Consider the following 25,380-nt stretch of genomic DNA (forward strand, 5'->3'; position numbering starts at 1 on the left):
TCAAGAATGATTTAATACCATAACACTGGCCCAAAGATAACAGGAATTATGTAGCCTGATGACCATATTTGTCTTTTTTTCCTCTCATCCACTGTATCTATGTAAAACACAAATAAAAACTTACCCGTAGTCATTTGTACAAAGTTGGTTTGGAGAAAATTCGAGACTTTCCGTTCCGTGTTCGCTGGCATAAATAATTCCACAGGTAGACCCCATTGTACAATATAAACAGCATTTGAACAAACCTGTACTTTCATTTCTTACACGGGGAACCATTATCGATCTAAATGGGTAAAACTATCCTTCATTTTGCTGCCTCTGATCTATCGTCTGTTCGATATACGTCACAGTGATGCTTGTCGTTTCGGCATCCTACTGTTTCGACCCCAAGTCGTTTTGGTCCCACGGTTTGCCCCAGATAATGAATCATTCAAAAATAAAAAGCTATTAGAATATTTACTTTTAAATGTATTTATCATCAACTTAGTTTTCTTAATTATTCAATCTCATCTATATTTCAGTTATTTACCGGTATATGCTCAAAGAAAACTTTTTTTTTTTATGTGTTTGCAGGGGGGGGGGGGCTGTAGTTGAATACGACATCATGAATAATAGATCAATTTCAAACCTAGAGGAAGAAGAAGGTGTGATGGATCCAGGAATTTACGGAGTGGTTGAGGTGGATCCAGTCCAGGAATTTCTGTACAGGAGGTGTGATGGTGGATCTACTTCTGTAACACAAAAATGGCATGTATAAATAGACGGAACTCATGCCACAGATGACTTCTAAAGCAATCCTATATGTCTACATATTTCCAAGTAACATTAGTCAGAATTTGTTTTGATATTTTTAAGACCTCTCATATTTTATCTTCCTTCCCAGAAGCAGATGTACTCTGTGACTTGTTTACAATGTTTAAGAAATTTCATCAATTCACCGGAAATCGTGTTTATTTCAGCAGCACAAACATCGCACTTGTTGAACTGAAGTCACTGAACAAAATGTCATGAATAGTCGGCATATGCACTTCAATCAAATCAAATTATAAACTAGAATTGAATGAAATTAGAAATCTGACCGCCATTGCCATTATCGCTATATATAGAGATATTAAAGAAACAATAAACATTTGCGACAATTACCATGCATGCGCCGATCATGAAACCTTTTATCAAAGGAGGGGGGGGGGGGGTCCAAAGGATAATTGTGTGTGCCGGAGGGGGGGGGGGGGGGGGTCCGAGACATTTTTGCGATAATTCATTTTTCCAGGGGGGGGGGGGCTGCCATGATATAGATAGACAAGCGATAAATATTATAATAGACTATGCCATGAATCTTATATAATTTTAAAAAAGAGTTTCTTTTCCCTAGACCGTTTTCCTATTTTACAAATAATACACACATAGAGAGCATTGATAGAAAGATAAAGAGGGTACGGAGATATAATAAACGTGTGTAAGCAATCAATCTGTTTGAATATATGGTACTGAGAAGGGGTTCGATGAAACATATCACCAATATATTTCTATTACTCTTCGATGAAGTATGAAATAATTGAATAAATTGGCCTATTTTTTTGTCAAAACCAAGTGGCGTTTACGGAACTAAATATTTTTTTTTAAGAAGGGGGGGGGTGTATTTGTTTGCCGGGTTTGGGTAGGTTGGAGGTCAACTAAGGGGGAGGGGAGGAAACTTCAAGGTGCTGATAGTAGTATGAAGGGGGACATTATACCCCACTTTGAGGTTCAAAAATTTGAGGTTCAGAGGTTCAGTGTAGACCAGGAAGGTAATTAAGGAGGAGCGTAGCAGGAAGTTGATAAGTAGTATTAATGCCGTTCCAACGGAATACAACAGATGACTTTATTTAATTAAACCTTGAAATATCAATTGTATTGAGTATATTAAACAATCGTGCCTCTCGGTGAAATACTATTAATGCCGTTCCAACGGAATACAACAGATGACTTTATTTAATTAAACCTTGAAATATCAATTGTATTGAGTATATTAAACAATCGTGACTCTCGGTGAAATACTCTTGTAACAGCTTGATCACACTTGTTCTCATGTAAACAATAATACTAATTATATATTAAAACTATTCAGAGTAATATGGTGTATTAAAAAAGAGAAACAAATATGATTTTTTAATAAAAATGATTTTATTCAAATATATAGACATATTAAAATCGAATCCACGTTGTTTGAAGTCTGTAACGAGATTTTGCTTTAATGTTTTTATTTTCAATTGTTTTTTTCTTTTTGAACACTGGCTTTTCTGTGATAAGCGATTCCTCGGATTCCTTCGTAGATAGATTGGCTGATGTTGTTTCAGGATTTATCGAGTCCTCGGATTCGGTCTGAGTTGACATGTCATGGTTCTGTGATTCCTCCGGGTGTGGTAGGGCTATCATGTTTTCAGATACATTTTCTGCCACGACTCTCTCCGCGTCTGCTTCGGAATTCGCGCGATGTGTCTCCTGGAGTGTCATGAGACGGCTGTACTTCTCGTAAGGTATCAACACAGATTTCTGCATCACGTCCACCATTTTTTCAGGAAAGGTTTTACGATTTTTAACAAGGTTGTGATGCCGAGTTGATTTCTTTTTAAGTAACCTCCTTTTATTTTTTTGGCCGTTTTTTTGTCGCCTAATACGAAGAGAACAGATTTGTATTTTTTAAGAGCTTTTTTCTCTTCTGGATTCAGTAAAATAACACTATGGATGACGTTCGCGGCTATTTCTCCCAACACGTTTAATTGATCTCTGGTGATGGAACTTAATATCAATTTTCTTTGTGCGGGATTTGACTGAAGCAAAAATTCTAAAAAATGTCTCTGTTGTCTGACAGCAGAAGTCATTATAATTATCTTATACCAAAGGTCTACATTTGTTCTTATAAACATGAGTATACTGTAGGGTCCTCTCCCGGAAATATATCTGTTCTGAGTCTAAATTTATCGTCGCCTCGAGGTGACGTGTCTACCACCAGGTAACCGAAGGGACGCTTAGTTGCATCTTTGTAAGCCTCCATCAAGAGTTTAGAACATCCCGGATATAACTGTCGACCCAACATTGAAATTTGGGATGCATCTCTGGCATTTTTCATCAGTATCAAATAGTAGGTATTTAAAGCTATGGTTCTTGATTTTGAACCTTTCGGAAATAAATTCTGTGTAATGAATACTACACTGAGACGTCGGTGGTGACAGCCTTGAGTAAATAAAAGTTCCATGTCGGCATCTCTGACTACTCGATGCATTAAATCGTCCAGCACGATTAGCGTATGTTGTCGATCAGAGGTCAGTTCCTCTATTTCTTTGTTTGTGGGAACCCCGTGATGTAATCTCAAGTTAGAAAAACGCTGCTCCATTTCGTCAAAAAGAGGTTGATGAATACCGTAACAATACAAAATGTGTTTAGGTGGCTCACCGCCATACATTTCATTCAAATCAGTCAACAATCGGTAAACAAATCGCGTCTTACCACTTCCTGTTTGACCGCTTATGCACATACTCGAACACGGTTGAAATGGAATAGACATGCTGATGATTTATGTCTTATATCCGAGTATCATTAACCTTCTTATATTTTTTCTGTTTTTAAAGAGGGGTTAGGTAATATGTAACCTATTGCACTGCTAAGTAAGGAAATCCACAGTTCAGAGGAACCGTTCTTTAGAGACAAGTTAACAATTGAGGTAATGATAATGATATACACCACGATCATTTGACAGAAGTAGACAATTTCAGATTTGGGAATTTTATTTCCCATTAAACACCACGATTCTGATGACGAGGTGGAAGTTCTCTCCATGTTAAATAAAATGCTTTTGAATATATAGATACTGAACCCTTCTTATGACCTTGTCTTGGGATAAATGAAAAAACGTGAATTACACCAAAAATCTTTATTGTACATACAAGTATATATGTATGTAAATAGATAGGCAAACAAAAATACATACGGTAAATTAATCTTGAGTTTAAGTTCATTAACAGTATAAATACATGCGAAATAAAAAAAAAAAAAAAAATTACGTAATGTACATGTAGATGTATACATTGAACATGGATATTTCAAAATAAACGATGAATTAGAGTAATATTTTTTTTACCACATTTAAGACAACTGTATAATCAACCATTCAACGTACATAAATAATTACAAAATTTCACAGAAGAAGCGAAAATATTAGATAATATTTCTCATCATATCCAAGAGATGAAACGATGCGACGGTATGGACCCCCCCCCCTTTCCAGTACAACACAAACTTTACAAAAAAAAAGAAAGTATATACAATCTCTTCGAACAACAGTGTCATGCATCAAATAATATCAATTACTCGCTTTCCGCGAGCATGTGTACTAGTTCGAGATCGAAGTCATCTATTTCAGCTTCATATTCCTTTTTGCTTTTTACAGGACATAACTCGAAATCTAATGGTTCAGTGCTAACTCCGTCATTTAAAACTTTTCTCTTACAGTAAAAATAAGTCAAACCATTCCTTATTTGACGATACGTATACACACTGTTATTTCTAAGTTTGAAACCCATATTTGTTCCAGTCCCCACTTTTTGAGTTTTTAATACATCTCTGAATAAGGCGAGGGGGGCTTTAAGTCTTTTCTTTGAAATTCCCTTACAAGAAAACTTAAGTTTCGTCACCAATCGTGGTTTGATAACTTGAAATTTTCTAAACCTACATTTCTTTGCGCGTCTAAGTAGTCGCTGCGCTACAATCAATTGACTGGAACGTTTCTTCTGCATACGAGTAGAGACGATGTAAGTCTTTGAACATAAACCTATCATTTCGTCACCTTCAAATTCAATTTTGAAGAGTCCAGGCGTTCTACGATCGAACTTTGCGTGTCTCTCGCAACAAGTGCGAGGAAACCAATGCCGGTCGCAGTCCGCCTCGATCTCTAAACTGTCGACACAGTGACCTTTGAGACTGTGATCGTAAATCTGTCGTAATTCAGGTTTAATCACAGACTCAAAGGTGGGTCCCGAAATGGCCATGTAGGCAGAGTCGGTGTCCATCTCGCAGTATTCAAAGTCTGCACGGTCTACAAATCTATCCATGAAGTCATAGTAGAACTGTAACATGTGCAGTTTTGCATACTGCAAGATGAAGTAACCGATCTGAATGGGTAAATTCAGTTTTAATTTTTTCTTACTTTTTTCAATTTCGAAAAGCTCTTCCTCGTCGAAAAGTGTAGATAATTTTTTAAAAGAGGGATCATTTATCTCCATCATGGCCTTTCCTTCACCACGTACGAATTTGACGGTTTGAAACTTTTCTTGGTCCATAATTGTGGATCCGAATGCACTATTTCCTTCTAGTTTACGCGTATCCGCAATTATGGATTTCGTCGGGTCTACGTCGCCTTGACGTCGCGCGTCGCTTACATCGCGAACGAAATTCTTAAAACATCTCTGAGGTGTATATTCAACAGTCTGGTAGATTTTGGTGATCTCCAGACCGTGCTCTATATACCAGCGCAGTAAAGGCGTAGCTATTAACAGTTGACGCGCTCTCATGCCTCCTACCAGAAGACGACGAGGTTTCGTACTCAGATTAAACCGTTTCGCGTGGTTTTGCATGTGCGAGCCTATGGCGTCAAATGGAATGTCCGTGGTACAAAAGAGAGGACTCATCTCTGAGAAATACTCGAATGGTGTCATAGTCGGGTGTTTAAAGTGATCAGACCAAGCTTCTGGAACCCGAATGTCACATTCTACCATGCCAAATAACTTGCCGCTCAAAACTCCTCTAATGACATCTTCATGTGTCATGGGACCTTGACCTGTAGGTTGCTTTCTCGAGTTGACGAATGTTTTCAACTGAAGGTTAGTGCGAATGTTATTACGGAAAGTACACTCGCGCATTTCAACAACCTTGTAACCTTGTTTTCTGAGGTAACTCGTTGCAAGTTTGGTTTTATTTTGTCTCATTTCTAAGAGTTTGTCGGTTTTGACATGTCGAGTCAACCAACAACGATGACCATGCCAGTAACATCCGTGAAACTGCAGCACCGTGTTAGTCTCCTCGTCGTAGCCGTCAACAGGAAAGCGGCCAATTTTTTTTTCTTTACCTGAATTCAGCTTATGTTTGATGGTTTTATATTTCCCACAGTGGGACAACCAATCTAACCAATCATATGCAATTGTATATTTATCTCGTTTCTGAGGTTTAAATTTATCGAGCATGCGCCTACGCACAAAAGCACCGGCGGGCATTTCTTTTCCTATACAGTATAGGTATAGCGCATTGGCGTCAAAGCCGATAATTCGACCACATGGCTTTTGCGGATTACCACGAATAAATGACCTTTTTGTTTCGTGGTAGCGTTTGAAAATAATGCTCGGACCTCCTATAATGTTCTGCTTGATCGTGTCGTACAGATCTTCATTTTCACGATCAATCAAAGCAAAACTGGCCCACTCTTTCGTACCACTTTCAAATAACATTCGACGCGCGAGACCTGGTACCGATATACTACATTTAAATATGTCAATACCGCGCTCGAAATAATATTTCTGTAAATTCTTCACCGCTTGTACGAAAGGTTCGACGTCGAGATTGTTGTACCAGACGAGGAAATCGCTAAACGTTGTCATTTTTTCTCGTCCCACACTCTTTGACAGAAGGCATATTCTTCGTCGGTAATGTTGGCATTTTTGAGAGTTGAATAAAAGGACTCGTGAGGTGGAAGTCGGTCGTAACGAAGTTTGTCTATATCATCAAAAAATTCGTATGGGAAAAAACCCTTACTCTCTTGAACATCGAATGCTCTTAAAAACCCCGAATAATTTATACCGGGACTCAGATATTGAGAGATGTCTAAAAACTTAAAAGTGTTTGTACTGATGCATGAATAAACATTGTTGCGTTTGGCAACGAATGCGCCGTTTTCGTCGAGTCGGAGGTGTTTAACGAGGTAACTCTTTATTAAATTAATATCGTATTTGGCCGAATTGAAACCAATGCATATCATTTGCTCGCAATAAATTTCAAATTCCTCTTTTAATTTTTTGGAAAGCTTTTTTTCTTCATTTATCATTTTATGAATTTCCTCGTCATCTCCGATGCACTCGAGTGCGTCTTCATAAATTCTCTCGTCAAACACCGAGTCCTCGAGGGCGCTAAACACATCAGAAAACTTTTCTTTAGTTAACTCGGTTGCTTTTTGAGCGATTGTTGACATGTACTCTACCATTTTTTCAACAAGAGAATCAATGTTTGATTCAACAATGCATAGGGGTTCGGTGTGGTCTTCTACATTTGAACAGACGCTTACGGATACGGGGACGTGCTGTTCCGTATATTGAAGACTTGCGCTGTTCTGACCAGCATCAGTTGGTACAAGCATAGATTCAAAGTCGTAAACTAAAAACCATTCATACAAACGATCACTGGGATTAACAGTGATGCCGTATTGTTCCAATTTATCAAAAATTGTGTTTGGAGTAGAATAAAACCCCCCTGGAAATTGTCTTGTTGTTTTCATCTTGCACACACGCTGATGTTTTTTCAAATTTTTTAAATGCCCAAAATGACGATGACAAGTTTTGCACTGAAATTTTTTGGCGTAAGTGTCGAATTTCGTAATGTATGACAGATGATGTTCGAAGATATTTAAGTAAATGTCATTTGAATATTTACATTTTGATTTGTAAATAACTTGTGCAGAACCATCTTCTTGTAAAGAAAATAAGTTGACATTGATTTCGAAACATTTTTCGAAATAAACTAGTTGATTTAAAGTAATACCAGGAAACGTTTTTGAATTTGAATTTATGTCTTTGCTTTGTCTTTTGTTAAAGGAGACCCATTTTTGAAATAGCTCTTGTGTTTGATTCTCCAACAAACACCAATCTTTATTCTGGTGATATGCTAAACAGCGGAAAGCACAAAGGTTGTCTTTATATGCATAACCTTTACTATTCGTTGTCATTGAAATGACTGATTTCGATTGACTGATGTGTTCAGGCACAGTAACTCTACCGTTACCCAAAACAAAATTCAAATGATATGTAACGATGCGGACATTTGTGATCAGAAATGGTTTCCACTTTGTATCGGGACGCTGCCGCAAAATATAATCAGTGATGTTTAATTGCTGCATGCGATGCTGTAAACGTTTTAAATGAATTCTTCTCGATACGTAAATGGGACGTTCAAATACCTCTTGATTGTGATAAGGTTTAAAATACCGATATTCACCTGTTTCGGTGTTTTTCAATATTAAACCAAATTCCAAATTTAAACGGAAGGCTTTTTGTTGACGGTCATAAATTTCGTTTCCTGCTTGCATAATTTCGGAAACGGTGAAATGATTATCGATCGGAAAGTTGTATACACTATAAACATTTCCTTCCTGGTGTCTTCTTAAGATTAAAGAAGCATTCGTCTCATATACTTCCTTTAATTGTTCATCAATTCTGTCACCTTCCCCCCATGGCGGAGACCCATTCCCCCAGGGTCTGGGTTGTAACAGACCTGCTCCTACTTGAACATGGTCATTCATCTGATGAACGTACAATGTTCGTCGACAATCAAATTTTTGATGACATGTCCGACACGTATAGCCAAAAGAAGAATCCTAAACGAGAATTAAAAAAAAAAAAATAAGCTTCATTGTAGCAAAATACTAGTATACGATTAACCATCAATTTCGTAAAATGTGTGTTAGATTTGTTTTATTTTACCTTCGGTGCGTGGTCTTGTTTTTGTTGTGTTGATGCATTTGATGATCTTTGTTCATTGTTCTAAATTGAAAAAAAATAAATCAAGATTCATGTGATGAACGAATTATGAATACAAACTTTTAAGAGATTGTTTCCTCAATGCAGATATATATATATAGATATAATAGATATAAAATTTATAATTATGATGAAAAAAAAAAAAAAAAAAACCTCAAAGGTGTTGTCTTGTGCTGGTGTCGAAGGGATTGATGCATCGTTGTTCTGCTTTAATTAAAAAAGACCAGTTAAAAAAAAAAAAAAAACAACAAAAACTATAAATTTGAAATCAAAAATATTCAAGAAAAATAAATGTCATAGATTACCACAGATCTGTTGCCTTTGTTTCGTTGCATTGACGTCGTGGATGTTGTTGGAAAATTGTTCTAAATAAGTAAAGAAGTATGAGAGAATTAGAAAGAGATAAGATCTGTCCTTTTTTTTTTTTCTTTTTTATTATTATTTTAAACAACATTTTTTTTTCGTAATTATTATATCATTATAAAGTTTTGAATGGTGAATATATTAATTAAGATGTCTGGATCATTCTACTAATCGATATTTTTAAGTGATCGTTTCCTGTGTTGAAAGGAAGTAACTGGAATAATCTTTTAAAAATCCCGGATGATGATGTGTATAAAGGAATATAGATGTACACGTGTACTGCTTTTCCAGACGGATTAATCACAAATACTGTGTTTTATATGTAAAGAGTAAAAGAAAAAGGGATTTTTTTTAGTCTATCCAAGCATATAAATAAGTCTGCACTCAATGTATTTTTTCACTTCCTAACTTATACCATCGAGGACGGAAAAAAATGGCAGGAAGAAAAGGTGGAAGTGTAAGTATTTAAACATACATGTATTTTATGAATTATGTAGAAGTATTTTTTTTTTTTTTTTTAAGATTATTTTCATCTTCCTGCGATGTCATCTAATATCATATGAAACGAAAAAAAAAACTATCTTTTAGGAAAATTCTTTACAACAGATGTAATACAAAAAAAATTGTTAAGTGAAAGAATAAGAATGTTTTTAAGTCATGTAAGCTAAAAAAAAAAAAAAAAATGGATGCTAAGAGACAATAAATCATTCTCATGTACATGTATCCTCATTCATATATTTTCTTTGTTGTATATCTAATGTAAATGGTGTCATGGATATTCACAATTTAATCATGTTTATAAAAAGTAAAAAGAATCATTATCAAACAATGCTAAGTTCCTTACACTGATATTTACCGCTACTATCAAATTCAATGTTATGCGAATGAGTGGTACATGTACATGTAATGCTATATCAGCAAACTTTATAAAAGTAACACCTTTCATTATTTATTCGTTTCAATTTCAGACCAATGATGTGTGGTTAAGTTCAAGGGTCATTATGATCGAGTCTACCCCTAGAGGGCCTAAATTTCGCCGGGTATGTTTTTTATCATATTGATTTTTTTTCTTCTAATTTCTATTTTTTAAATTGTAAATATTCTACGATCAACAAAGAAATGTAATATATAAACCATCGATTAAACAACAAATGTTAATGAATGACAAACACATGCATAAAAATTATGTTAATAAAAAAAAAAAAATTTAATTATGCATTTTTTTTTTTATAGGTGAGGAGACGAATTAACTTCTCCTCGGAGGATGGGGATGGCGCGTGCGCAACCCGCACACCTGCAGCGTCCCCCTAAATTCCTGCAGATACGGTACATATATCTTATATTTTCATTAACAACGATTTTCAAAATGTGGTACTATACCTTGCATGTCTGCTGGTGTCTTTGATACTTTCTCTCGTCCAAGAATTCAGCGCAACAGTTATCACACTTAAATAATTTATCCTTATGCTCCATGTGGACATGTAATGTGCGATGCGATGAAAACTTAAACGTATAGTCACAGTAAAAACATTTAAACTCTGCTTTGCATACTCTAACATGTCGATCGTAATTGTCTTTTCGATTAAGTACCTTTTCACAAATATCGCAACGAAAACTATTTGTTTTATCGTGTACAGTTTTATAATGTCGCTTAAAAGAAGAGCTGTTACAAAACGACTTGTTACATATAGCACAAAATGTCTGCATAATTCACAGTCGTTCATTCAAATGACATTGAACACCTAATTAAACAATGAGTACATTTTCCTCAGTCTTATATAGTACATCATTAGTCATACACATGTATTACATTATTTTACTTGGATAATCTTTTTCCGGGTTATGACCGAATTCGTCATGTGTTATCCGAAAGTAAACAATGACGGATCTAGGGACGGCGCAACGGAATAACATTTCTTATATGTAAAAATGTGTAAGCTTCCGAGGGAGTCGCCCCGGACCCTCATCAGGGTCATAGCCTTAATAGACCTACTGTGCGGGGGGGGGGGGGGGGGGGGGCTTCATTACACCCCCCCCCTACCTTTTACTGTACCATCTCGTTGCGAAATTCCTGGATCCGCCACTGGTTAATGTATTTCATGTAAGGTCATCTTTAAAATTGTTTGGCTGTGCTCTCCCGGAAAAACGAAATATATATAGTTTTCTTTATTCCTTTTATCTTGTCAACAAATATTTTTAAAAAAATTTGAGTCGGGAAAGCACAGACAAACATTATTTTAAGGATGATCTAACCATGATTATCTAGAGGACCTGTTTTATAAAAAAAAGAACTTACGACTACGACCAAATTTAATTCTGCTAATAACTTTTTTTTTGTATATATATATATTTTTTTTTTTTTTTTTTTTTTTTCTCGTAGTCGTAAATTTTTTTCTTTAGAAAATACAGGCCTCAGTTTTTTTTCCTTTATTTTATACATCCTTAAGTTTTCTTGTTCCTTTCATTACATTATAATTTATCTTTTCCAGACCATAGCTGAAGAAAGTCTTCAGCAACGGGTGCTGAGACTTGAAGAAAGTTTGGAGGCACTCCGAAAGGAGATGGAAGGGAGGAGAATCCTCCGGAAGTTGAATGTTTGCCATTTTTGCCAAAATTAAAATGTTTTAAATTTCAACCTGTCTTTTTTTCAATTCTGTTAACGGTTGAAACAGACTGTAGCAATGTACTCAAAATTTACAAAAGAACCACTGACACAATAATACAAAGATTACAAATAATTCAAATATTTATATTTCGTTTATTAAATACATAAAGAATTTCGGAAAAGTCAACATGTTTAAAAAAAATATCATGATAAGATCATTTTAATATGACAGTCTGGTGGGTGCGCGCCTCTGTCTGGTTGAGCGGCGGAGTGGTGCTGGTTGTGGCGCTGGCATGACTGGTGGAGGTGTGGGGGCTCGCATGTGTAGATCTTGGCCTCTTCTCCTCACACATAAAGTCAGAATGATCACTAAAAAGAAAGTTAATCGTTCTTAAAATCTCTCATCACAACCGCGTCGAACTCGGTTAGCGACTGCGACTCTATCTCGAGGTCCACCCGTCTCCTCTGACACCTTCTCTTAATCACACAAACGATCATCCCCGAGAAAATGAAAACCACTACACCCGTCCCTCCAAGAATAACATATATCCAAGGTGTGTCTAAATAAACAAAGGGTGGCTTTAGAAACAACTTCTATATAAGAGTAATTTAAATAATCCTTTATTTTATTTATTTAGAATTATTTATTTTTTATTCAAAACTTACTGAATGTAATAACTCCCAATTCGACGGTTCTTAGGGTAGTTGTTGTTATCATGTCTTTGACCCCACTGCTGTGCTGAGCGTTCTGAAAAAAAAGAGAAAAAAAAAACAACAAATTTCAATTTTTATTAACTTTTTAAATTTTTTTAAATAACATCGATTCAATTAAAAAAATTCTTGACGATATATCTCCCTGACAAGTTTTCTTTTGAGAATTAAAATTATTGTTAATTTTTTTTTTTATGACATAGATAACAAAATTAAATAAATAAATAAATAAAAAAAATATAATTACCTGACAAGTGAGGGAGCCTATGCGGACCGTCGTCCAGGGGTTTGTTTTGATGTCCTCACAATCAGCTTGTGGGTCGTGGATGACAAGTCTGGTCAGTGCTAAATATCCCTCCATGTTAATCTCCCCCACTGCCCTCTCCAGGATGAGGAAGTTTGCCATGGGGTAGTTTCCGCTCTCAAACTCCCTCCAGTCCCGGCACTGCACTACCCCCTCTGACACCCCGCACCGCGCATCAACTTGAACCACCAGAATAACTAGAATCATGAACATCCTGTCTCTTCGAATTTGGAATTAAGATGGCGAATTTTTTCCTTCATCTCTTATATAATACATAATGACACATTCCAATTAGGGGTGGAATGGTCATTTAAATTACGAGGTTATGAATTTTTCCCCCCAAAAATAAATTCTAACAGTTGATACTTACAAGGTATTATTGTTTTTTTAGAGTAATAGCAAAAAAAAATGGATAAAAGGTACATACATAGTTTTTTAAAACTAATAAAAGACGTTCATCACCCCTAATTAATAAAATGGAACTGATCCTTGACCAGTGGAAGTGTCCATATTGGTAAAGTTGCCCCAAGGTTAAGAAAAATAATTATTTACAAAGAAAATGATTAATAAACGATTAATAAATGTAATAAATATTAAAAACAATAAATCTTAGTTGTATGGCACTTAAATTATTTGATTCCGTAGAAGTTCAAAGTCGGCAAGTTGAAGAATTCCATTCCTTTGCCCCCCCTTGTGAAAGTCGAGTCACCCAGGCGCTAGCGGCGCCTTTGATGTTACTCGAAGACTGTCCCCTCGCGTAGCGGACCAGCTGCACGGTGGGTATATTACGCAATGTGTATATACGTCTGTAAAAGGAATGAATATACACGATTCTTGTATGGCACTTAAATTATTTGATTCCGTAGCAGTTCAAAGTCGGCAAGTTGAAGAATTCCATTCCTTTGCCCCCGCCTTGTGAAAGTCGAGTCACCCAGGGCTAGCGGCGCCTTTGATGTTACTCGAAGACTGTCCCCTCGCGTAGCGGACCAGCTGCACGATGGGTATATTACGCAATGTGTATATACGTCTGTAGCAGGAATGATTATACACGATTCTTAGTTAGTACAGTCGTGAATGGAGTTTGCTGAACATTACGACTTTATTCTCGTGAAAGTATTACGTTTTATTTAAATCGTAACATTTTATATAAATTGACACTGATTTTACTGAAGAAAAGAATTATTATTAATTACGTTGTTTTAAAAAAAGATGATTTTACTGTTGGGGATTTAGTAACCCTTAAACCTCAATTGTATTCTAAAACTTAATTCTTTAATGTGAATATACAAACATCGAGAGATAAACACAGTTAAAGAAAAGATTAATTAATTGTAGGTTTTTTTCTTTGCCCCCCCCCCCCTCATTGTTATAATGAAATTTAAATTGAAGCAGCGTCTGAAAGAGAGAGAGAAAAAATAATGATAAAATTTTAAAAGGGAACATCTATTACACGCTACTGTACACCAATTAACAATCATAATAATTTACCAGGTGTTGTTGTGCTCCTGCAGAGAGGACAGCCACAGGACTTCTTTAATCGCTGGAAACATGGCATACAACAAGCTATTTTCTTGCACTTGTAGCATATATATATATATTTAGCATACATTTTGCTCCTCACAGCAAAGTCTGCATTCAAAATACGTTATCGGAAATCTTGCATGCATGTAACCCCACCTCACCTCTCCGGATTGTTCATTCGTTCTGTTGTTCATGATTTTTTGAGGGGGATTCGTATAAAAGGAGGGTTCTGTACTGGTCGAGTTTTAATACAGGGCTTTTTTTTTTTTTTTTTTTTTTTTTTTAAACAGAAATCTGTTTAGTTTGTTATTACGCTGATTTACTCAAGTACTACACGGGTGGTCAGTTTGAGAAGGTGTAATAACATCCTTCATCTTTGATAAAACACAACAATTCCATTGTAACAAATGAAATGATAGTTTTGAGTTTATTACAAAGAGAACTTAATAGATTTATCTGTGTAAATAATGTCTGTGGGTTAATTAACGTGTTTTCTTTTTCATTCACTGACACTACATGTATCGTCTACTGAAACATCACATCAATAGAGTTAATCCACATTTACTTAAAATTTCACTTTTTTGATTTCCCCAATAATCCATACAGCGTCATTGTTTATAATTCCTTTTTTTTTTATTCCTCTAATTTCTCACTACAAACAATGATTTTTTTATTTTTAATGATGAAATTTGGTTTGGAGGAAAATGAAATTAAAAAAAAAAAAAAAAAAAAAACACACATAATTTATTTGAATTTTTCTTAATCAATACATATCATTTATAAAATCAGACACCAAGCGATCATTAGCATGCGTATTTAAATCATAAAAGTCATGTACAATGTTATTCATGGAACGTCCTTTAATTCTTTGTAAGATGAAATAGATACAATAGTGTCCGCACAAGGAAGAAGTCACAGACTGGATTCTGGAATCGATATATTTATATCTTGGTCCATTGAATATTAGAATACTTTGAAATCTCCTATGATAATGTTCCGGGGGATTTCCGAGGGAATCAAAGAACTCCATAGATCCTTTTGAGGGAAAATGAAAAACGACCCAATGTAAACCTTTTCCCCCGCATTCGTCTGTATTCACGATCCAAAATTGGTGCTTTTTTGCAACAGCAGGTAGGTCGTCGCTGCATACGACTTGAACGTCGTATGATGATAAATAATGTTTCAATTCGTAATTGTTCATTTGAATATAATGCTCCTAGACTGATCAATGTGGAGAACCTGTGGGAATTTTCCGTATAATATTAAAGTCACACTCTCGGGAAGGGGTAAAGCGAATTTTAATTCTAAGCGACAATGACCTTTCCGCTTCGTATTAAAGTCGATGTAGGGATTAATATTCAAGACATATAATGCATTTCCAATGGGATATTCCCCTCGCTCTACACTAACGTGCTCTCTTCCTTGAAGAAGGGTTTGATAGGCTTCCAAGTACGCGCCTGAGTTGTAATTCGGTTGTATAGGTTTAGAGGGTAGTGATTGCCCGTCAACGTAGAAAGCTACAAAGTTACAATTAAAATGTTGAAAGTTATAAGGAGATTTCTTATAGTCTCCGTTAAAGGCGCTACTGGACACCATTCCCAGAATAAGCGTAGACGGAACTTCTCCTTGAAATACGTCGTCTACGGTCAAACTGAATTCTCCCTTAGCGATGGAAGCAATTTTCAAATTAGAAAACAAGTAGGGATACACGGCAGGGGACTTCTCCAGCATTTTCACATGCGCCATGGTAAGGGCGGGATTGGGTCGCTGAATGCAGAGTTTAAAACTGGCATCGATAATTTGTATTTTGTAATCTTTACCCTCAGCTGACTTTAATCTAAATGAATCCTTACTAGGCCATAGTTTTAGGGAAAGTGCTACCCCGTTCAAAACCAAACGATCTTGTTGAAAAATATCTACGTGTAAGGAACCTTCCAAGTCTAAAATTTTTCCACCTTTGGTAAACTGATATCTTTGAAATAAACCGATGTTTATCCCTTTGATCGGGTCCGTATCGTCGGGATCAGAGGTGTCTTTAAAGTAGAGCTGAGACTGATGCACTTCATAGTTTTCGGAGGATGTAGATAGTAAGGTATCGATGTAGGCCTTGTAGGGATAATTCGTTCCCAGCTGTGACACTGGAGTCTGCTGTAGACTAGTGTCTACTTGAGAAAAGATGCTGTGTAGAGGTAAGTTAGTCAAACCAACGGCATTCTCTTCGGTGATGGGGCTGTTCAGCGGGCTAAGTATTCTTAGCTTAATTTTTAAGCGACTGTTCTGAAGGTCCATGTATCCGGTGGAGAGAGGAGGAATGTTGAATTCCAAAGCAGAATACTCAGAAATTTGATTGATAGGTCTAAACTCTACCCATTCTCTTGTAAGTATGGTTGTGTCCGTCGGCGGAGGTTCAAAGATGGAGAGCTGATTCAGATGGTTTTCATTCATGATTAATCGTCGAATTGCGTGGTCAGCTTTGGCTTCTTGGTTCTAGGTTTAGAGTTTGCAGGTCTTCCCGGTGGACGATACATTTCTCGCTTTCTTATAAATTTTCGCTTTTTCGGTGAGGAGTTGTCGTTTTCACGTTCCAGTTCCGATTTAGCCATTTCGATTGCCTGAGCTACTGGGGTCACTAATTTCACGAAAGGGTGATGGTCCCTGGAAGGAGTTTCATGTCGGTGTTGCGAGCCGCTCCCCACAATGTACCTCCCTTTATAATCCGGACGCACCCTGCCAGCGGAAATGTCTTCAAAATGCTTGATCCATTTATTAAAATCGGGAACGTAAGGAACCCATTGCATTTTATCGTAGTCGTACACCTCTACTGAGCCCATGGTTTCTTTTTCCGCAAACACAAGACACACGCAAACGATTCAATACTTGTTGGAATAGGTCTTAACTGTTCGTTTCTTATAAAAACTCTGATGTTACGAAAGTCTTGTTTAGATATATCAAAGTAGAAGGGAGGGTTATAAGACTCCTTAATGTCCTTTGTTACATCGCAAGCTCGCAGAACCGGTATCATGTTATTTCGAACATAACTGTCTTCAACTAAATCGCAGCATACGTACACTCGAGATACCACATTTTCTTTGGACAGACGAATGTTTACCTCTAAAAGTGCGCACTCCCAAGAACCGGTCAACATGTATTGCTTAGGTAGAGTAACGATACAATCATCGGGAGTATTAGAGGGATGAAAATTTGACGAGTCCTTCCCGTCCAAAAATAAATACACAGTCATGTTTAAAGCGAATCGTGGCTCTTCTCTCTTATAACTTAAGATTCTCTGTCTCTCAAAATACGAATGAGTATCCTCGCTAAGTAATAATCTCTCAAAAGTCTTGGAATCAGTTCGCAGTGAGAGAGTAGTGTCTCTTTTTTTCTTGCAATTGAAATCCTCGGACTGATCAATTGTCTCATAACAAGTCGCCAACGTCGGAAATGAGAGCGATCGCGAGGTAAGATCGGAACATGTCCTTGCAGCAAGTGAGCCACGACATCGCAAAGAGCTAATATTTGTCGATCGCTTGCACTAGGAATCATAGTGCGCTGTCGACTGCGGTTAGCTTGTCTGAGAACTCTCAGAAAATTGGCATTCTGCATTATATTAGATTGCTCCATTCTTTTATTTTTTTAAAAGTAAATTCAATGCTATGATTAGGTTTTATTAATTATCATATTTTATATACCACATAATTAACTCTTCTTATAATGCTTCAATGACGATCTGGGTATGTAGCTGTTAAATTTTTTAGGCCACCCCCACCATTTAACTAAAGCCTGATTTCCTTTATATCGCAACACCTTCTCGATTCTATACATGACGTCTCTGTCGATGAGTACTTTTTGTAATTCTCCTCCGTAAAATGTCCCTTTTATGTCTTCACCATCTATGTCCTGTAAGTGATAAAGGGGTATTCTCTGTTTGACCATGCGCGATTTAACGACGAAATATTCACCTGTCCACCTCTCATCGTATTCTCGATCAAATGGCTGTCTCAGATGAGAAATGCGAACTTTATCACCGACTTTAAAATGAAAACGCAGAGGTCCAGATATATTTATTTCTGATTTTTTAACTTTACTTCTGGGAGCATGATCGTACATGTTCATCCATATAGATGCTTCGTCCTTCTTTTTTACTTGTTCGGGCGCCATTTTGATGGTTCGGTGATAGGTGGCGTTGTAACTCTTTGTGACATTAGCTAAGACATCAACCCATCGATGAGTCTGATTTTGAGTCATGTATCGACTCAATTTTGATTTTATAGTTTTAATACCTCTTTCGGCAACGTTTGCTTTCTTTTCGTTTTGAGAACAGAAATGAGACACACCATTTTCTTTTAAAAGCTTCTGAACATCTCTATTCATGAATTCGGAACCTTTGTCGGTTCGTATTTTCTTGGGCTTCTTAGTTTTTGACAACAAAGAGGCTAAAGCGCGTGACATCTCGCTACCTTTGGTGGATTTTAAAGCGACTGTCCAGGCATATTTCGAAAATACATCAATGACAAAAAGAAAGTAACCAAATCCATCGTTTTCTTTGCGATACGAGTTCAATACGGCCGTGTCAGCATCCCACTGATAACCAATCTCTGGAACGACTACTCGCACACGTTTGAATTTTCTATTAATCTGTCTATGTAGAGTAAACGTTTCCTGTTTTTGTAACCAGTTCTTGACTTTTGTTCGACTCAGAACATATTTTCCCTCTTTTCGCACGGCACGATATAATTTTTCTAACCCCCCAAATGACCCTGGATGCTTTGGGTTGTAATAAACGGACTCTAAATATTTCTCGTACGACATGTCTCTACCAAACATTAAAAGAAATTGTTCTTATAAACACATCTCGATTTCTAAAATTGTTGGAAATACTACGTTGTCTAAATCTTTCAATCTCTTGATACCGGTGATAAGGACTGTTCCTCGCAAATGACAGGTGAAATGAATACCATCTCGTCGTAACATGACTGCGGGAAACAACTCCGGGTCGTATGAAAAATTCAAACTTTTAGATAAGGAACTTGCGTTCACTTTTCCAGATAATTTGTGGCAAGCAGACGCAGTGACTAGTCGTACGTTTTGCAAACGTACATCGTATCCGAGTTTCTGTATGACGCGTGCATACTTTCTCAGTCTTTTTAAACCTTGACTGAAACTTTCACAAGGACCATTACAATTTATTTTCCCATTGGAAAATATTAAACAATTTCCTCCGATTTTCCTATTCTGGTAAATTACACCCGGAAAGGACCTAGGGTTGTAACGTACATTAATTAACTGTTGAGTCAAAAAGTTGAGATTTAGTACACAGTTCATTTCTCCCTGATAAACCACGTTAGTCAGCCTCATGTTGAAATCATAAAATGATAAACACCCTTTCCGAGTTGTAATTTTTATGAACATATCCTGATGGTGTAATATTATTATATAACAATTCGGAAACATGCTTAACAATAACACAGATCATACAACAAAAAAAGAAATCATGTTTAACAACTTCATTTATTGACATGTAAAACTACATTTTACACCCCAAGCGCATGTAATATGTGATATATCGACAACGGTTTTACTGCAAAACGATTCATAATGAAAGGGAAACAATACTGATAAAACATACACATAATTCTAGAAATATTTACAATTATATTACAATATTCATGCTAATTATTATTCTTTAAAAAGTTTTTTTTTTCCCTACACCCTTTCTTTTCACCAATTGGTATATTCCAGCGGGTTACAGGTAGGACACTGGAGCAGGCCTAATTGATTCAAATGATCATCGCGCATGAAACATGGAACGAGTGAATCGAAGTCAGGAATAGCTTTCCCTATTTCAGCCACATGAGACTTCAACTTTCTGTACTCGATCGGGCGAAGACAAAGTCCTTTTTTCGTTGGAGCAAGTGGTTCTTGGGCAATTGGTTGCCAGTACTGACGAATGTCCACACATGGATTGTCCTTTTTAATTGTGCAAAAAATGTTGGATCCCATGTGGTAATGTAACTCTTCATTCTTGTTCAAAGCATTATCAATCATGTCTAAAGCCATTGTCCATGTTTTAAAAATGTCTGGTTTTAAACTTATTCCCTTGCGGCTAGGATATCGATCGGATTCCCATTCGCGTAGATCTACTCTGTATTCGTTGTCTTTCGTCGTGTATACCTCCACGAAGCGTCCATTTTCTAACGATAACTTACAGCAAGAAGAAATCATGTTGTCACCGTGAATACTGCTGTATAAATGACGGAACACTAAAGTCTGTTCCGGAAAACGGAACAGGATGGTCGTCATATCCGAATCATAATGTACTTCCTGCTACGCTAATTACCTTCCTGGTCTACACTGCACCTCAGTTTGGAAACACTGTCATTTCCGAACATTTGTCTGATTGGATTATAACATTTAAATGATTTCATCTTATGAAATAAATACCAGGTCAAATGGAAATTTGTTTACTATAATAATTACATTTGATTTTATTCTAACAAGGATGTAAGAATAATGTTACAACATATTTAACTCAATAGTCTTTCCCGTCTGACACCATGTTAGCATAAACACAATTCTTTGACCAACGAAAATGTTCTTTGTAGGAATCATCGAAGGGTTCCCAGTCCTTGAGAGACAATCCACACGAAAAACAGGTGACTCTGTCTCCAATTTCGGTGTAGATGAAACCAGCTCTAGCCAAGTCCTTCTTGTTGGGGCCTTTGAGGAACTTTGGCCAATCTCTAAAGCTGGCATAACGTTCGGTAAAATTGGCATATTTTGGGTGTTTCCATTCGTTCCAGTTTAGTAGGAAAGGTGAAGAGATGTTATGGATTGACCTCCCTGCATTCATGAATTCGCCTGAGGTTGCTCGTGTGCCTGTTGACAAGACAAAATTCGCAGCGGGAGCCAATCTAGAAGGCACAGGTTCCGACGTAGTAGGCTTGGAAAACACTGCAGAATCTGTCTCCAAGCAATGGGGTCTGCAATCTAATTTGGAAGTCATGTTGTCACCGTGAATACTGCTGGTCAAATGACGGAACACTAAAGTCCGTTCCGGAAGCGGAACAGGATGATCGTCATATCCGATTCATAATGTATTCATCTTGCTAGACCGGAATTGATGGGTTGTCCTTCATCACATTGTGTGTTAATGTTGACTTGTACAATATTTTTATTTACGGGTGTAATCGTTTTCCGGTCTGAATACATGGATTTCCATTTATGCTACTCGATATAAGTTTTAAATGTTTCTTGAGCACTAAATCAATCATTGGGAAAACTCTTTCGATTCGTGTCTTAAACCGACATCTGTCTACAGCTAACATCATCCACTCTCCTCTACGGTTCTCGTAAGGAATGTTAATTATTATCACTTCATTTAAAAATCTTACACACTTTTTCATCTTTATCAAAATCAATTTTTTTTTTATCACCAATTCATATAATTAACCACAGTGTGCTAATTGTGTTGGATATCTTCATAAATCAAATAAATAAGGAAGAAACGTTCATCATTCTAATCCTCGCATTAATACTACTTATCAACTTCCTGCTACGCTCCTCCCTAATTACCTTCCTGGTCTACACTGAACCTCTGAACCTCAAATTTTGAACCTCAAAGTGGGGTATAATGTCCCCCTTCATACTACTGCTGATTCCGTGCTTTGAGTGTTTTAAAATATGAGGATTTTTTTAAAAGTAAAATGAAAATAGGATGCTAGCTGTAACTGAGAATGTAACGCCATATTTCTTGATTTGTACACATTTCATTAAAATAGGCTACCTGTATTATACGTAAAATAAAGCCCAGATCCTATTGGTATTTGTAAGCGGAGTATGATGTACCTTAATCAGCTGTCGACCTAGATAGTGGTCACTCTTTGAGCTGTGGAGGTTCGGTATCGTGCCAGCACCGACCATGACACGAAATTCACTTTAGATATATTTATTTATATAACATGTATCATTGTATTATCATATCATTATATATGTGTTGTAATTCATTTATATAAGCATGCACTGGAATCGCGCCATCATTTATAGATCTATATACTGGTCACCCGAGATCCCTGTCTTTAAGCATTGTAAGGGCGGTCTTTATCGTGCCAACGCCTACCATGACACGACCTACTCTTCAACCAACAAAGCTTACAGACCCGTAGCATCAAATGATGGTGGTGGTGGGGGGGGGGGTACCCCCATCCCCTTCCCCATTTTTTAAGCGGAAACTTTTCTTAGATCTACATTGGTAAAAAAACAAAGGATAACAATTTCAATGGAAATCTGATCCCCCTAGTTATTTTTTATAGAAGTAAGCCCCTATGTAAAAAATAATAGGAGGTACAGTAATTCAATGAGAATACCAGTAATACCGTGGTTACGATGTTACAGTGTTTTGCATGTCTAGAATTATTTGTAGGTCTGTCCTCCTCCCTGACTCTCAAAAACGATCCTACGTGCCTTGGTCAAAGAAGACCGTGTCCGACATCTCTTGCTGTGTCACTGTATATACTACATGTAGTAAGTTGAAAGCTATGACTGCGATGTCATGACTTCGTGTAAAAAGGGAGATAACTCAAACTATTAACCTTTTTAGTTAGATCAACCTAACGCGCCTCTCTCTCTCTCTCTCTCTCTCTCTCTCTCTCTCTCTCTCTCTCTCTCTCTCTCTCTCTCTCTCAGTGTTACGGTGTTGGTAACCTCAACCCCAACCTCAACATGTTTACGTATAATGAAATAACCAGCGGATGCTGAAGGAGGGTATGCTACAGTGTATATATACTACGATCTCATATTGATAGGGTTTTGTTTATAAAAAATATGTTACAGTCCGCTATGCGACATTCTTCTAGATAGTACCTGCAGATTTGTAGCTCCAAGTTTCAGGTACGTAACACCGGGAGGGGGGTGGGGTGGAGGGAGGGAGGGAGGGTTTTTTTTTTTTTTTTACGTCTTTAGCGCAGTAAAGATTTGACATAATTTTACATACAAACAATTGAATTAGCATCTAAAAAATCTTGACAAGCAAAATAAAAAAGGCGACTTTCAAAAATCCCGAAAGTCCTACTTCCGGGGGGGGGGGGGGGAGGGGGGGGTACATTAAAAGTCAAACATGAAATGTGCACGACTAAAGTCCGATAACTTCATTACCGGCATTTGATAATTATTGCTTTGTAACGGTTGTCGATTCTAAATAATAGCTATTGTTCAATGTTTTACCCGGTATTTTTTTTTAAATTCATAACTGGGGTATATCCAATGAACATATGAAATAACATATACATTTCCCAAATAATTGTTTTTGTTTCTTCACCGGCGCCGTCAACAGGCGAATAATAATCATATGAATCAATCTTCCACAGGTACGTGCTATTTAATTATTTCATGTACTTAGTTCCAGACATAAGTTTGAGTCTATCAAAGATGGCAGCACCCCCCCCCCACCCCTTTGTCCCTTGTGATCTATATGTGTCCTTAACAACTACCGAACATTTTTACCGGATTGGAAATCTCATCTGAGGACAGGGTTTAATTTTTACAGGTGTGAAAGCCCCACGGACGTTCTACCTGCAGTCATGATCGAACGCCATTACCGGTACTCTCTATGCACCGAGTGCACATTTATACAATGGAATGAAAAATAGTTAAAATTGGTATCAGTGAAAACATTACATTTTTCTATATATTTATATGAAGGGATTTTATAACGGATATGAACCCAAGCAAACAGTTGAACTGTCGTTCAACTGAAGTTTGTGATTTCCAAATTTTCACATCGGGGTCTAAGCACAAGTGAATACATGCAGTACATTGATGCTACTAAAACAAAACGATAGGCCTGCAGGTCGTAACGCTCACATTGCTGGGTATTATAGCCCACACACAAACCTGTCGGGAGTTCTATATAAACATTTAATTAAACTTCATCCTGGAAACAACAAACCTAAAACATAGTTACGGACAACAAGGACTATGTCACAAGGACTCTGTCACAAGGACTATGTCACAAGGACTATGTCACAAGGACTAAGTCACAAGGACTCAGTCACAAGGACTCAGTCACAAGGACTCTGTCACAAGGACTCTGTTACAAGGACTATGTCACAAGGACTATGTCACAAGGACTCTGTCACAAGGACTATGTCACAAGGACTAAGTCACAAGGACTCAGTCACAAGGACTATGTCACAAGGACTATGTCACAAGGACTCTGTCACAAGGACTATGTCACAAGGACTATGTCACAAGGACTCTGTCACAAGGACTCTGTCACAAGGACTATGTCACAAGGACTTTGTCACAAGGACTCTGTCACAAGGACTCTGTCACAAGGACTATGTCACTTTTGATGTTGGTGAAATTAGTAGATAACTAGAGTAAAAGGTGGACGATTCTAAGGAATATAAAACCACCATTGCACCCCACCGCACCAAGCAAACGTGTCTTGGGTGTCATAAGATTTAACCAAAAAAAAAAGAAACGTAAACGGTTCTTAACCATTTTATATCCTATAAAACAAATAAATAGTGAATTAACTGCTTATAATTTAATTATTTGCTTATAACTGTAGATAAAAATGGTCATTTAACTTTTAAAAGGACGTAAAATTGTACAAAATTCAAACATAACGTCAGGCGTATTGATACGTTTTTGTCGTTAGTCTTACTAAGACGTAGGCAACATTCATTACAGGATATAAACTATTTTGTTTAGCCAATCAAAAGAGCGTTACAACCAGAATTAAATTATATAGTGTTAATTAAGAACAAATGAGAAAAATAGATCCGGCGATAATTTTTTGATGCAAGTATCGACATTTTTTTTACGACCAATCAGAAGCGCTGGTGTCTCATCAAACGTTTAAAAAATAAATGATTGAAGCATCAACAAAAAATGCACGACGTTTATTTTTGTCAGTTGCACTGGATGAAAAATCAAGTTTCAGCAAAACTGAAACTATATGGAAACCTTGCTGAAACTTGAAGTTGAAGTTTCATGTATAGTTTCCGCAATGCGGAAACCATTAAATCGATTCAGCAAGTATCCGTTAGGTTTCAGTCAGCAGAAACTTTAGTCTAAGATTCCTGATGGTTTCCGCAATG

The 25,380-nt window shown here is 36.8% G+C and overlaps 3 protein-coding genes and 1 pseudogene across 10 annotated transcripts in view; 1 reads left to right on the forward strand and 3 right to left on the reverse strand.

Moving 5' to 3' along the window:
- LOC128171010 (uncharacterized) overlaps positions 1-25,380 on the reverse strand; it is a 555,905-nt gene that overhangs the window by 423,752 nt on the left and 106,773 nt on the right. The window contains exon 1 of one of the 7 annotated variants that reach the window (XM_052836774.1): positions 125-616. The exons of the other annotated variants lie outside the window; for them this stretch is intronic. The gene's annotated coding sequence lies outside the window, so the exon portion shown is untranslated. Of the gene's footprint in view, positions 1-124; positions 617-25,380 lie in introns of those variants that run through there. 7 annotated transcript variants of the gene reach the window in all.
- On the reverse strand, positions 3,134-8,982 carry LOC128171015 (uncharacterized). The gene is made up of 2 exons (XM_052836779.1): positions 8,928-8,982; positions 3,134-8,777 (listed from the first exon to the last, which is right to left on the reverse strand). Exon 2 carries the CDS (start codon positions 6,624-6,626, stop codon positions 4,344-4,346), a length of 2,283 nt encoding a protein of 760 aa, XP_052692739.1. The 5' UTR covers positions 6,627-8,777; positions 8,928-8,982; the 3' UTR covers positions 3,134-4,343.
- Positions 9,134-11,772, forward strand: LOC128171033 (uncharacterized; annotated as a pseudogene).
- On the reverse strand, positions 11,924-14,325 carry LOC128171032 (uncharacterized). Of its 2 annotated transcripts, none has more exons than XM_052836799.1 (3): positions 12,701-14,325; positions 12,409-12,490; positions 11,924-12,111 (listed from the first exon to the last, which is right to left on the reverse strand). In XM_052836799.1, exons 1-3 carry the CDS (start codon positions 12,968-12,970, stop codon positions 11,963-11,965), a joined length of 501 nt encoding a protein of 166 aa, XP_052692759.1. In that variant the 5' UTR covers positions 12,971-14,325; the 3' UTR covers positions 11,924-11,962. The 2 variants fall into 2 exon arrangements, with proteins under 2 accessions (XP_052692759.1, XP_052692758.1); XM_052836798.1 differs by having other exon boundaries at positions 11,989-12,302.

This window comes from Crassostrea angulata, chromosome 2 (assembly GCF_025612915.1).
Source record: "Crassostrea angulata isolate pt1a10 chromosome 2, ASM2561291v2, whole genome shotgun sequence".
In the NCBI taxonomy this organism is placed as follows: Eukaryota; Metazoa; Mollusca; class Bivalvia; order Ostreida; family Ostreidae; genus Magallana; species Magallana angulata.

Excerpts from the sequence above, each read along its gene's own strand:
- LOC128171015 (XM_052836779.1), bottom strand. The coding sequence starts at position 6,626 with ATGACAACGTTTAGCGATTTCCTCGTCTGGTACAACAATCTCGACGTC.
- LOC128171032 (XM_052836798.1), bottom strand. The coding sequence starts at position 12,970 with ATGTTCATGATTCTAGTTATTCTGGTGGTTCAAGTTGATGCGCGGTGC. Across the intron at positions 12,491-12,700 it reads TAGGCTCCCTCACTTGTCAG|AACGCTCAGCACAGCAGTGG; the intron begins GTAATTATATTT and ends CTTTTTTTTCAG. Across the intron at positions 12,303-12,408 it reads ATTGGGAGTTATTACATTCA|ACACACCTTGGATATATGTT; the intron begins GTAAGTTTTGAA and ends TTGTTTATTTAG.